The sequence below is a fragment of the Lygodium microphyllum genome, chromosome 2 (genome assembly GCF_053477565.2).
Source record: "Lygodium microphyllum isolate KBCC chromosome 2, Lygodium_microphyllum_v1.1.10, whole genome shotgun sequence".
Taxonomy (NCBI): domain Eukaryota; kingdom Viridiplantae; phylum Streptophyta; class Polypodiopsida; order Schizaeales; family Lygodiaceae; genus Lygodium; species Lygodium microphyllum.
In genome coordinates, this window is record NC_141136.1 from 38,970,027 (window position 1) to 38,984,459 (window position 14,433).

Here is a 14,433-nt window from a genome sequence, read left to right on the forward strand (position 1 = left end):
GTAGATGCAGATATAGACGCGAAAAATATTTCCTCTCCTAGCATCTGAGGGCGCGTCTTAGAGTGTGTGTCCTGGCGCATGTGCTCTACAGTCTACATGCGATGATACACGCGCGTGCATAACATTGACCTGGAATGTGCGTCTGACAACGCGTCTATGCTGTATCTTAGATGCGAATATAGACACGCTGGACAGAAGGTTGACTTTGGGAGCGCGTCTGAGGGCGCGTCTAACCTGCAATTTAGACGCGGGGATACACGCGCCAGGTCTCCCAGTTCTGACAGTAAACAATATATTTTTGCAATGATGAATGTGGCCAATCCCATGTTTGTGTTTATCAGTTTTCTTGTTTATGAGAAGCATTAGCACTTAAGTTTTATGCTCAATGTCTAAAGAAAGCTCTTTGAAAATGTAGGTAATATATGATTTTTTGTATGCAAATAAATTTATCTTTTTCCTGTGTTTTTCTTACAGATGTCGTATCCTGGTTCATCTAGCAATGACCCGGATTTGAATCGCATGAATGATACATTGTTCTCGTTTGGTAGGGGGGTCAATGCATTTTTTGGAGGTTTTCCTAGTAGGAAAGACTTCATGGGAGAGATGACCAGACACCTTGGCCGTCTCCCACAGTGGACGAGGTGGTCAGTGTCATGTCTGGAACGTCTCTGACGTCTCTTCTTGGCACTACTTCCCAAACTCCACATGCAGGTACTCCATATGCAGGTACTCCACGTGCAGTACCTGTACGTGCATCGACTGAAGCACAAGCATCTGCAGAAGCATGTGCATGTGCAGAAGCTCGTGCATCCAGCGAGGCAGAGGGTAGTCGACAGAGAGGGAGGAAGGAAAGTCGAGGGGGAGGACGAGGCTTGTGTGGGGGTTGCCTAGGAGGTGGCGAGCGATCACCCTCACCAGTAGATCACGTAGAGAAGGTTGTACGCCAGTACTATAGAGTTACAGATGCTGGTGATATCTTTCATGATGATGAAGGAAGGGATGTAATGGCGTACATGAGGAGCGTCGTGCATGCGACGTATAAAGATTGTTTCATTGCCTTCAAAAATCAGAAAAGAGGCTTGTGGTAGGAGGTGTTGAGGGTAGTCCATAGGAGGTACCCAAATCCTGAGGGTCAGCGATTCTCGGATGATCGGGGATGCACAAAAGTGAGGGATATGCTTCACAACAAAAGATCCCACCTCATGGCACGGGCCAGGGACTCACTGCGGAGGCAGGAGGAGGGGAGTGGAGCCTATAGCCAACCACCTATGTGCCACCGCATAGAGTGGAAGAAAGCCAAGAAGAAAGCAGCAGAGAAAGTGAAGAGTCGCCAGTACGCAGAGGCGCGACGGATCCAAATGGAAACCATGGGATCGTCGCATTACAGATCGGGTGGCAGAGAGTCGTGGGAGGCAGAGTTTGTAAGTATATTTTGATTTCTAGTTTTTTAAAATTTATATTTCTTTCAATTCTTTATATATTTTATTCTAATATATTGTAACTCATAATTGTTTGTATATATCATAATTGTTTTGCAGACTACCATCGTTGGTAGGATACCTACTTCTAGAGAGGTAGGTTACCATCGAGGTCATAACTGCACAGCCACATGGCTTCACTTCTATGAGGAGGGTCTCATCACTGAGGACCAATACAACCGGGCCATGAGGATTCGACAGCCAGAGGAGGTATGTTTTTCTTACTTTCCTATTAAAAGTATAGCTAATTATAACTTTTTCTCCACCATGTTAATGTAAGCAACCTTGATCTTTTGTGTGTGTAGGCGAACCCAGATGTGGAGCATAGCGAGGAGGGGAATAGCGACGCTAGTAGCCATGGTGGTACTAGCGAAGATGTTTCCTCTTCAGATTCGTAGAGGAGCACCATACCTCCTCATGAGGCCTTCTTTTCTTGTATATGTATGATCCATCTTTGAGCCTACTGCTTGCGGCCACGCTTTAGGTCGCAAGCACTTAAACCTCCCATGTAAATGCTTTTGATCTATAATGAATACATGGACTTTTATTTTCAATTCTCGTGTCCGTAAGATACATTGTCTTTTTCCCAAATGCACAATCTGATGTATGGGAGGGGAAAAAAAAAACCAGAGAGCATGTGGTTGCTTTTCAACCACATGCTCTCTGGTTTTTTTTTCCAGTTCTATTTTGCGCGTCTATCCCCGTGTCTAAATTGCAGATAATCCGCGTTTATACGCGTGTCTACAGTACAGATTACACGCGCTTATACACGCGCTCCATAATTCAAATTTAAAAAAAATAATAAATATCTTTTTTTTTAATGTCATTTTTTGTTTTCCGTTCACGTCTATCAGTGCTTGTAAAAACGCGCCTACCAGCGTGTCTATATGCGCGTGTATATGTGCGTCTATTGCGCGTCTATTTTTGCATGTAAATTCGTTTTGATACATGCGATTATAGACGTGAAATGATAGACGAGTGGATAGACGCGCCCGTAAGATTTTCTCTATATTCAAAAATCGCGTCTAAATGTGCATCTATGAGGCCTTTTTGTTATAGTGCATGGGTCCTCCAATACCACTTTGAACCACTGCACATCAAATAGGATCATGGAGAAGGTACGGTAATCCACGGTGATAATACTTTGCAAGTTTCCAAAATACTTCATCTCTTCTATAATGGTGTTTGGATTGGTGGCTCACCGTTGGCTCTCTTGCTCGAACTTTGCTATGATACCACAATCCATTGTGGAGTGCATTTTGTCGATACACTCCACACGGAAATATCGTCCGCACGACCACATCACACTGTATATTTTGTACTGTACATTGAAATGGTTAATTAGTTGTCATATATAAAATCATGATATGATAACTTATAAAACATGTGATCACCTTTGGACTACATCCCCTCTTGAGAATTCCCACTCCGCAGTGGAGACCACCCCTTCATGAGAGGCTGCAAAAATCAGAGACTGCGATCAAAGCTCCATGTAACCATCGCATAGACATAAATCACAGCATCTTCTCCATGCCCTTGGGATATCAAATCGGTTGATACTACATACTACGTCGATATTCGAATTGCACTTCTTCCCAATATTTCATGGCTTGCTCGTACCTAGCGAGCCACGTCCCCGTGGTGGAGACATGGTGCAACATACAAAAACGATTCACTTTCTCCTACATTGCAACATCCATCCTTTTTCTATCCCATTCCTAACCAGCACATCTCTCGTCAATCTATCATCATCCTTCATCGACCATAGCATATTGTTGTCTGAATCCACCATTTGTAGCCACTGTGAGATATGTACTAAAGCCTCAGATACCAACCAACCTTCAGCCATGCTACCTTCTAGCCGAGCTCATTGTCGCATAAAGCCTTTCAAGGTTTTCATGAAGTGCTCCAAGAAGAACATCCATTGCGTATGGACATGTCTTGCAATCTCCACTTCATCTACAATATGCACTAGGATGTGAGTTTGTATCGTGAGCATGCTAGTGGGTATGTACTTCTCAAAGAGACAAACCGTCTCCACTACTCCTCGCCTTGCAGATTCAATAGAGGATGTCTTGATCTCCTTCTGTGAGATCCATTGCACTAAATTTGGCAACATGTAAATTGCCTCGCGTATTTCTGGAGTGAGGCATCCTATGATCGTGATCGATAGTACAAACTACCACACATTAGGGGAGTTTTGAGGTCTCAAAAATGCCCTGTAAGAGATCCTGGAGAGAGAAAACAATTTATGAAATAAAATCATTTTATAGAATTTTTAAAAGGTTTATATTTTGGTAAGTTAAAATAATAAAATTCGTTAATAAGTCATTGTCATGATATTCTCATGGTCACATCAAACCTAGAAATCTAGGTCGCCATAAAGTTGGCAAAGGTTGTCATAATGAAGATCTTACCTCTCCTCATTAAAGTGAAAACTAATATTCAATTTGAATTTTGGTGGATACTTGATTGCCTTCCTCCATCGTTTCTCTCTTCTTCCTTTCTCCTCCTTAGTAGTCTCTTCTTTGTTTTCGTTCTTGCTTCTAATCATATCCTTAGCTATGGATCAATCACCCAATGATCTCTGTAACTCAGCTATGGATCAATCATCCAATGATCTCTGTATCTCTCATAAAAAGCCTCTCTATCATCTTCATATTGAGTTGGATAGTGAGTATGAACCAATAAGAAAGAGAACAAAATCTATCATGGTTACAGAGTCTATGAAACATATACTAAGGTTTGAAGGAAAGAAGAATATTGATCTTTGGTTATATGGAAAGCTATATCCCAAAGATCCTAGCAGAAATAGCACTCCTCCTTTCTATAATAGCTCATCATTAATGAGTTTTATTGGTGATGGCTACAATGGATTTTTAGGTTATACACTTAACCTTGTTGCAGAAAAGGACATGTACACAATTGCATACTTCCGAAGCCATTTGTGGTTAGAACTATCAGACAGAGAGTTGATAACAAAGTGATGGCAATTCTAGGTGAGCCTTTTCATATCAAGGCTACCTTCAAGGACAAGAAAAAAGAGGTTACATTCAATGAATTTAACAATATTTTCCTTGACTTGCCCACCCTACAATGCTTAGTGATCAAATTTTATGACTTGTCAATAGCAAGCACAAGGAGTGGCTAGATTTGTGATTAAACTTGATGAAAGTGAGATTCTGAAAGACTTGGAGAGCTTGACAATCTACTATGATATATTACAATTGTTTGATTGTTTAAGTTTCCAATATAATGGCCAAGGCTTTGATTTTTCCCAAGTTTCATTGGCCTAGAGCCCTTGGCCCTTCCAAGAAAGTTGTCCAGATCTTCAATCTCAATCTACACAACAAAGCACAACAATATAAGATATAATATATTTATATATAATGCATAATAAAGTCTATCATAAAATTAATGGGTAACTTCGAATTATATTTTATACCTTAGGGTGTTCGTCTTCTTCGAGAAGACTATCATCATAAAGATTTATTGAACTCTTGGGTTTCTCATCTGATGGAGACTTCAATCTCTCTTCATACCCTACATCATCAATACGAAGTCTCTTCTGGACCTGCAAGAACTCTTCTTCTGTAGTAGGTGGCCCCCCCTTTTCGTATTCTACGATTTGATTAATACATGTATGTAAGGCTATAGAGCTATCTTGAAAATTCTCTCTCTCAACATCAAGACTTGCTAGCGATTCTTGTTCATAACTTATAAAATTCATGTCATTTTGGCCCCAACCTGCAAGGATTGCTAAGCAATAATCTTCTCTAAGATCAAAAAGATGTTGAATATCATTTAGCAACACATGTCTCTTCTTGTTGATAAGATAAGTGGAAAATGTTGAAACACATGCAAGAGGACCTTCTTCATCAACCTATGCACTTGGCTCGATCTCCTTTTCTTCCACCATTGTGATATTGTCACTCTTAAACAAACCTACATCAAAACCTTGGGCAAGTTGATTCTCAATATCTTCTTGGAATATCTCCTCCTTCTCTTCGACATCCTTATCCATACTTGCAATATCCTCTAGCTTTTCCTGTTGGTCTATATCTGGAGAAGAATTTTCCATGTACTGAAGATACACAATAAATCCAACATCCTCGTGGATCAGAAGGCATTGGTGTTGATACCTGTGGAAAGGGCAACATGTTTCTCTCTTCCTGAATTCCTCATCAATGAGGTTGAACCTGCCTAGCAAAGTTGACCTGGCTGTACTGGTGGCTCCCATGACATCACTAGAATGAACAAATCCATTGACTTCTAAACCTTGCACATGTCTATCATAAAAATATCTGTACTCCTTAAGTTTATCTTCAAGATCCTCCAATAACTCTTTCAAATCAAAAGGAACATTGAAAATTTCCCTGATATAGCTAAACTTGGAAGAATTTCCAGTTGTGTGTAAGAAATCAAAGAGCCTATCATCAGAAGTCTCCATTAGCTCCTCCTCATCCATTCCTTCCAAAGATAGCTTTCTCTTTGTCATCTTGACCAACAAAAGATTTATCCCTGCAAACAAAGCAGAATGGCAACAATGTCCAATAAAACACGATAGAACCATGGAAAGAGGCCCCAAAATCGCGTTTTCCAAGACAAAAAATCAAAAAACGCAAAAAAAATTTAAGTGACCGGTGAAACGCGAAATTTTTAAGTGACCGGTGAAAAGCCAGTGAAGAAATTGCGTTTCATCGGACACTACTTGAAAACGAGTTATTTCAACATTTCACCTGTGAAACGCGACAGTTAGCAACATACCATTAACCAGAGACATTATTTCGTGTTTCATTAGTCAATAGATGCAGAATAAGAAGAGAAACATAAACTATGAATTAATTCTATTAAAACACAGAAATTTATGATAAAATCCTTTCTAGAAGTGCCATGCTCCTTTTGAAAGACACAAAGCACATGACATCTGTAATTTTTCAAGTGTTATTAAAAATTCTTTCTATACTAATCAATGAGATTTTGTTTAGATACTTGTAATAACAAAATTTTGTTACCTATCAGAAATTGTTGAAATGCTCTTCAAACAGGAAGCAAGGACCTTGAAGGGAAATCGAAACAAAATTTCGAGAGAAAGAAAGACAATATCGGAGAAGATGATTTCGAAAAGTTTTTATATTGATTGTCAAACGTGTGTTGATAGTTCCAACGAAAAAGTTTACGTAATGATGGCAAAATAAACGCGATCGCAAATTTGGACAAAATTTCCAATATTTTCGCACGCACGAAATACCTCAGAATACGTGCGCACGTGTCTCACTTAGCACACCGCATCAAATATCTCAGAAGACCTGCGCACTCCCTTTTTTCGAGAATAACAATCTCAGAATACATCGCATGTGTTTTACTTAACACTTCGCCAAGTAATGCATGTGCCATCAATTTTTAAAAAACCCCCCAATAAAGGGAAACAACTGCCAAATTCGTTTCATATTTTAATGGTCATGAAGCACATTTTCATGGTCATGCAGCAGGGTCTTCGAGCTGTGGTTGTGAAGAACGTATTCATGTTTCACCAGAGCTATTGACAAAATTGGTTTTAAATGGATTTTTCCCAGCAAAGTGCCAAAGAAGGTATGGTTTTCTGCACTTTTCCTTAATGTTTTATAACATTATGAGCCTATGAGCACTATAAAGATTTATTTTCCCTAATGTTTTATAACATTTCTTCTATGGATTTAATGGTGTAGAGATTTTAGGTAATTGTTATGGCATTCCTTAGATTAATGTTTTGTTTTTCTTAGTTTTGTTGATTCTTTTGCTATTTATGTGTTGTCTGGTGAAACGCGAAAATAACATGCTGCAAGGAGATCTCTCTTCTGAAACTCGCATTTCACTAGATACACTGGACAAGAAGTAACATATCTTTTTTTGGTAGATGGCTAGGACTAAAGCAACAGCAAGGAAGGAGAATATTGATCCTAGGGGTTTAACATCAAAGATTCATAAATCTTCAAAGCCTCAGAAGCTCTCTAGAAAGTCAAAGCCAAAGAGAAAGTTTTCTCAAAATGTCAAGTGCCTAAGGGAGATTAGGAAGGCAATAAAGGCTCTTAACAATGCAATTCCAAAGCTGTCTTTTCAAAGGCTTGTCAGGGAGATTTGTGACAAATATAGTTTGGATAGTTTCAGATGGACAAGAACAGCCCTTAATTGTATACAAGAAGCCACAGAGGATTTTTAAGTTGAGTTTTTTCAAGATGCCTATATTTGTGCTGCTCATGCTCATAGGCTCACACTCATGGACAAGGACATGGTAATTCTTAGGAGGCTAAGATATAGATTTTCAAAGGTCTTTGAGCCAATTCCCCTCACTTATGAGAAGACATTTAATATCCTTAATGTGCCCCCAGCTAGGAGAAAGAAATATGATTCTGGTCCCAAGGTTGAGGATGTCACCCATGAGAGGGATACAAGGCAACATGAAAAGAGGAGAAAGCTAAAGAGGAAAAGGCAGATAAATGGAGAGAGTATAGAAGGCAAAGGGCTGAAAAAAGGGAAGCAGAGCAACTAGAGCCCTTTGAAAATGAGCTGGTCACCCTTCTTGAAGCAGCTAATCCAAAAGGATTCAATGTGTTTTGTTTCTTACCTAGTGACTTAGGCAAAAGAACTGAGATTATATCCTTTAATGCTGCATGTGTTCAGATTCTTAAGGATAAAATAAAAGAAATAAATGACAGTATTATTCTTGCTAGCCTAAGGTATATCCACCCATAATTACTTCTACTTTTTTATATTTTTTTAACAATAAGATTTTTCTTGTTTATACTCGCTATTTCTATGCATTTTCTAGGTGTGTAATGCATGAGTTTCCTTTGAATATGCAACAAAAAATTGAGGTTCTTGATCCATCTATCTCATTCTTTATGAGGAACGAGCTTGATTCAAGTTTTGTTGAGCAGTGGTTCAATCTGATTGACTTCGATACTTTGGAGCTCCTTATAATTCCATATAATGAAAAGTAAGTGATTCAATATTCTATTAGAGCTTTTGAGATTTATCCTACTAATTTATTGAGATATGATTGCTTTCAGTTCTCATTGGAGCTTGATTGCAATAGACTATGTGGAAAAGTAATGTTTTTTAATCAACTCTATGAAAGGAAGCCATGGAAATGCTAAATTGTAAGTTATATTATCCAAGGGCTCCTTGATATTTCAATTCTTTTTTTTTGTAAGTACTCTTTTCAAGAGGTTATGAAGTTGCAATTTAAGCTCCTTCAACTCTTCTATATTGAACCGATAAGGTACTCTAGAGTATGGTTCTATTCCTAGATACAACTCTATAGCATGGCCAATTGATCTACGAGAAGGCATACCTAGCATATCATCAGGAAAAACATCATTGTATTCACCTAACAATTTCTCTATGTATTCAGGATTCCTCTTTGTCTCCTCCGACTTTAACTCTGTAGCAAAGATTAAAAAGTTATCACATCGTTGTTTGATTCCCCTCAAAAGTTTTGTGGTGGAAATAATTAAATATTTGCAATCTCTCTCCCTTCCCTAAATTTTATGAAATTTATTATCTCTTTCTTTGAAAATTAAAGATCTCATTTCACAATCAATTAAGGCATGATTTTCTATTAATCAATCCATTCCAATTATCATATCTCTTTTTCCCATGTCAACTACATAAAAATCTCCCTTATGTGTTTCATTGTTTAACATAAAGGTTAAGTTTTGAATGAATCCCTTAGTAGAATATTTTCCCTCATTAGCCAATTCCACTGGTCGCTTTATTATTTTGTCAAATTTTAGGTTCTGAAATTTAAGAAGTTTGAAGAACACAAGCAATGTGTACCTTCAAAATCAATAAGAAATTTTTCTATCTATTTGCTAATTTCACCAGAATTTTTGATAATAGAAGCTCTAACGTACTGACTAGAAGAAATCATGTATTTGATAGGAGAATTTAGATACTTACGTTCTTCTATACACCAAGCAGTCTTTTTCACTGACTACTCAATATTTCATATAATTTGCAACTTGTTAGCATATAAAAATTGTGTTTGCTCCCAAGAAAATATCTCAGAACTTATAGATTGAAAATCTATAGTTTGTACACTCACTTTTAGTCGACACAATCAAAATCCTAATATATCGTGAAACTCCTATCCACAACCTTGCATGTCTAAAACAAGGCCCAAAAAGGCCTCAAATGGTCAAAAAATCTCTACAAAATATACAATATTTTGGTCACATACTAAATCTCACAACGATCTAAGATTTTTGATTTCCCTTGCTTCTGATACCTCCATAGATACTATCCAAGAGAAGGAGTGGATGAATAGGAGAGCTTCTTGCCCATTGCTTGCTTGCTTGAATCCTTGCTTATTCTTCACATCAACCTTCAAAACGAGCCTCTTTGAGTGTTATCACTTTGATATCATGTCATGAGTTTGAATTACGCAATGGGGAGACTTGCTTGAGTTGTATCAAATATACACCATATACACAAGAAGAAGCTCACTCAAGAACATAAAAAAATAGATGGAGGTCAAACATTTTCTTGCTAGCTTTTCATTCTTCTTTTATACACAATATAATGTACACAAGGTATATATAAGATACAACATAAAGGAAGTGGCCTACTAAGTCAAATAATGTATAATTGACTATACTAATTGACTAGCGCTTTAATTATGCCAGTGTAGGTAGTTGCAACAAACCAAATATAATAAGTGATAAGTCAATAGCCATGTGAAAATCACAATGACTACTAATGTACTAAATGTAGACTTTCGGACCCATATAACTAGGTAGTCCATCATTAATATCCGTATGTGTTGAGCTTGCTGTCTCAATAACATGATGGTTGAGGAATGTAAGAATTTAATGGATGCAATGGTAGTAAAAAGGGTAAAAGTTGAAGAGAATACGAATTGGAAAATTTGAAAAGGAGTTAGGAATGAGGACCATAAACAAGTTATACTCATTACATGGTGGTTGAAAAATGTAAGAATTAAATGGAGGCTAGAATATGAATTGAAAATTTTGGAAAAGAGTTAGGAACAAGGACCATAAGCAAGGTAGTAAAATGCAAAAGAAGGAGTAGATCCAAATACTAGGGTTTTGTGTACTACAATATGAAGACTATGTATAAGATAATTTGCAAAGCTGAAAAATGATAGGTAGAGAACACTTAGGCTTGCAGGAAAGGAGAAACGTTTTGTCAAGATATGGTTGCGTAAATCAAGTTGAGAAGGGTATGAGGACACCATAACTCATTTAGCAATAGTGTTTGAGGATGAGGTTCAAGACACAAATCTTAATACCAAAGAAGGGTATGAGGACACCATAACTCATTTAGCAATAGTGTTTGAGGATGAGGTTCAAGACACAAATCTTAATACCAAAGAGCATCTGAAACCTATTAATGTTAGTCTTCATGTGGATGAATCATTTTAACTTCATCATGTGATGAATATAGTCCTTCTCTTTCCGAAATACTAATATATTTAAGTAATATAAGTATAACTATGTGACATATATCATATCCATTAAGTATATGCATGAATGATATGACAAAAAGATGTACAAACACATATAATTAATTACTATATCATGTATTAAATTTTCTCCCATCACAAGGAAATGCTATAAAAACTTTGACTCATATGTACAAGAAACGCATATTAATTTTTGAAAAATATCACATTCTCAATAAATAAATTTATATTTAATGTTAATATTATTTCAAAGATTTTAACCACTTTTTTGTATTGAAACATTGTAATACAATGAAAAAAAGTGATTTTATATTTTGAAAGAGACACAATAATACTCTCTCTAAATCTTACGAGGTAAAAATTGCTCTTCTTCTTCTTCTTCTCCCTCCCTCCCTCCCTCCCTCCCTCCCTCCCTCCCTCTCTCTCTCTCTCTCTCTCTCAATCTTAATCTTTGTCCCATAAAAAGATAATTGTGTTGCATCTTTTTTTAAAATACAAAATGAAAATTTTCTTCTTGCAAAAAAATTCCACATATTGGCCCCCATACCCTACACCCAAAAGTATAGCAGATTGCAGCAAATAGTGAGCATGACATCACCCATAACCGACTTTTGATAAACTTCTTAGTTGTGTTGTAGGACCGTAGTGATATAGAGCCTGCCAGCATGCATAGGTTGCCAACCAAAACATCAATACGACTTTTTGGACCCATCTTTGCAAATCGTCAAAACCTCCATCGATATATAAGGCCGGTTACACACCAAAAAAGGACGCCCACTTTGTAAGCTTTGACCAATCAAAACACTTATTTAAAGGTTGGCGTCCGTAGTCCTTTATACACTGGAGAGGACATGACCTGTTGTTTACCTGCTAAACAAGTGAACTCCCCGCCCACTATTGGATGGGGAGTCTCCCTTGCCCACTTTGTAAAGTGACGGACAAGGGTGTATTTTTTGCATTTGCAAGCAATCAAAAGATTTATAAGTTTATTCTTTTTAATTTTTTTACAAACTGTGTCCCTTTGGTATGTAAAGGTATGATGCCCATGTTCGTGCCCAATTTCAAAAAATGCATGCCCACACTCTCGGCGGGGGTTGGCCGTCCATTACTTGGTGTGTAACCAGCCTAAGTACCTTCTGCATGATTTGAGCAATCAATTTTTGGTGTCAACTTATTGGCCCCTTTACCCTAGAGCAAGTAAATGACTTACGATTCGTGCTTTGAACAAACTCTTGTTGTTCTGCAATGGAGACTTCTCGAATTCATAGCGCGTGTCGTGCGATGCGGAAATGTTCTGGATTGTGGAATGCTCTACGACGAAAATTGGGACGAGGGCTTCCGCTGACATTACTCGATTCGAAGTCTAATAAAGCTTGCGTGCAGATGTAACGTCGTATTATTAATAACAAGAAAACAGGGCAACAGCCGCGCGGCGCCATGGCTCCACCTGCAAGCGGGAGACGAGCAGCTGGTTTTGGGGCATCGATGCTCGTGTTGTCTCTCCTCGCACAGCTGCTCCTGCTATCATCATCATCATCCTCTGTAATTGTAATTGCTTCTGCTGCTGCAAGTTCTGACGTCCTGACGGAAGGTTCGTCTCTCACGCTATCCTCCCCGCCCTTGATCAGCTCCTCATCTCAATCCTTCCGGCTCTCCTTCCGCTCCTTCAGCGCAGCTTCAATTAACGACTCCGGTAGGTACTACCTCGCCATCTCCTTCTCTGTCTCCCCCCACGGCCCGCCAGCATGGGTGGCCAATCGCAATACCCCGGTCTCCTCCTCCGCCCACCTCAACTTCTCTTCATCAGGAGAGCTCCTCCTCATTGATCCTGCAGCTGCTACGGCCACCACCTCCGGCCATATCATTTGGAGAACGCACACCGCCAACGTGGGGGTCACCCATGCCCAGCTCACCGACACAGGCAACCTCATCCTCTTCGGCCGCACGAGCACTGATTTGACCTCAGCCCAGCCAGTTTGGCAGAGCTTCCAACACCCCACGGACACTCTTCTTCCCTACCAGCCATTCTCGCCCACCACTCAGCCCCTTCTCTCCCAGAAGTCCTACGCGTCCTTCAACGCTACTGGCAGCAGATTCTCACTCTCCTTCGCTGCTTCCGGACACCTCCTTCAGCTCAGTAATTCAGCTGCGCCCTCTACTTCAACTTACTGGTCTTGGGACCCTGCCCTGGTGGCGGCCGATATCAATGGCAGTTCCTCCGCTTTCCTGCAGTACGACACTAACGGGAATCTTTCCTTCTACAGCTCTCCTTCATCTGTTCAGAGTTCCCAGATCTCCAGCGACTACGGCACTGCAGCTATACGCAGGCTTACCCTCGACATAGATGGCAATCTCCGCATGTACAGTTGGGAAAAAGGATCACTTCGATGGGTTATAGTCTGGTTTGCAGTCGGGGACGAATGCACGACAATCCAAGGGCTCTGCGGGCTTGACTATGCAGTCTGCACATACAATCCCCAGCCTGTCTGCGTTTGCCCGCCGGGATTTCAACCCGTCGACAACACAGACCTCTCCTTGGGATGCAGGCCTATCGACAGCGTAGATTACTGTGCCAACAGTACCAACTATGTCGTGCTCCGCAACATCGATTATCCGTTTAATGATCTTACCGAAAGTGGCCCTGGCAAATCTTTGGCAGAATGCAAGGACATGTGTTCCAAGGAGTGCAGCTGCCTCGGAGTTGTCTACTGGCTGGATGGAAGTGGGCACTGCTGGATGAAGGGCAAGTTCCAGCTGGCGGTACACCCTAGCCCGCCGCAAAAGTATGTGGTATTCCTCAAGATCTCAAACTTTAGTGGTCTCACCCACCACGACTCTAGTGGAGTTATTGACGGTACTACTGGCGTAGCTGCTTGGAGCTCAACTTCTTCCCTCATTGGCAAGTCTTACTCGCAAGCATTTGACCCGCTATTAGCATGATTTGCAAGTGGAAGTCTCGACAATGCGACAATGCGGGTGAGCAATCACTGGTATCTCTCCTAAAGCAAGAATTCAATCCAAGGTTGGTTATATACCAAATGGAGGATGTCCACTTTACTTTGCAAGTATTAATAACCAATCAAAGTACTTCTCTAAGGGTTGAAGATGCGTAGTTCTTTACATATAAGAGAGAATATGGCCTATTATTTATCTACCAGATAGATTAACTCATCGCCCCCTTTTGGATGAGGAGTCTACCTCCTAGCTTGTAAAGTGATAGACAAAGATGCACTTTCTTCATTTGCATCCAATTAAAATAATAATAAATCTATTAATATTTATCTTTCTATAAAATGTGTCGTTTTGGTGTGTAAAGGCATAAATTGCATGCCCACACTCTAGGCAAGGGTTGTATATCCATCATTTGCTGTATAACCAATGCCAAATGGCAAACATCCACTTTGTAAGTGTTATTAAAGAAAGTACATATTTAAAAGGTTAGGTATCTGGCAATTCTTTACACATAAGATAACATAACCTATTGTTACT

General features: G+C 39.4%; 1 protein-coding gene across 1 annotated transcript; it reads left to right on the forward strand.

The window, feature by feature from the left end:
* Positions 1-12,172: 12,172 nt before the first annotated feature.
* LOC148039636 (G-type lectin S-receptor-like serine/threonine-protein kinase At5g24080) lies at positions 12,173-14,223 on the forward strand. The gene has a single exon (XM_087692234.1). The coding sequence runs from the start codon at positions 12,382-12,384 to the stop codon at positions 13,882-13,884; it is 1,503 nt and encodes a 500-aa protein (XP_087548360.1). The 5' UTR covers positions 12,173-12,381; the 3' UTR covers positions 13,885-14,223.
* The last annotated feature ends 210 nt before the right edge of the window (positions 14,224-14,433 follow it).

Bases quoted from the DNA above. Each gene is read 5' to 3' on its own strand.
- LOC148039636 (XM_087692234.1), top strand. From the start codon at position 12,382: ATGGCTCCACCTGCAAGCGGGAGACGAGCAGCTGGTTTTGGGGCATCG.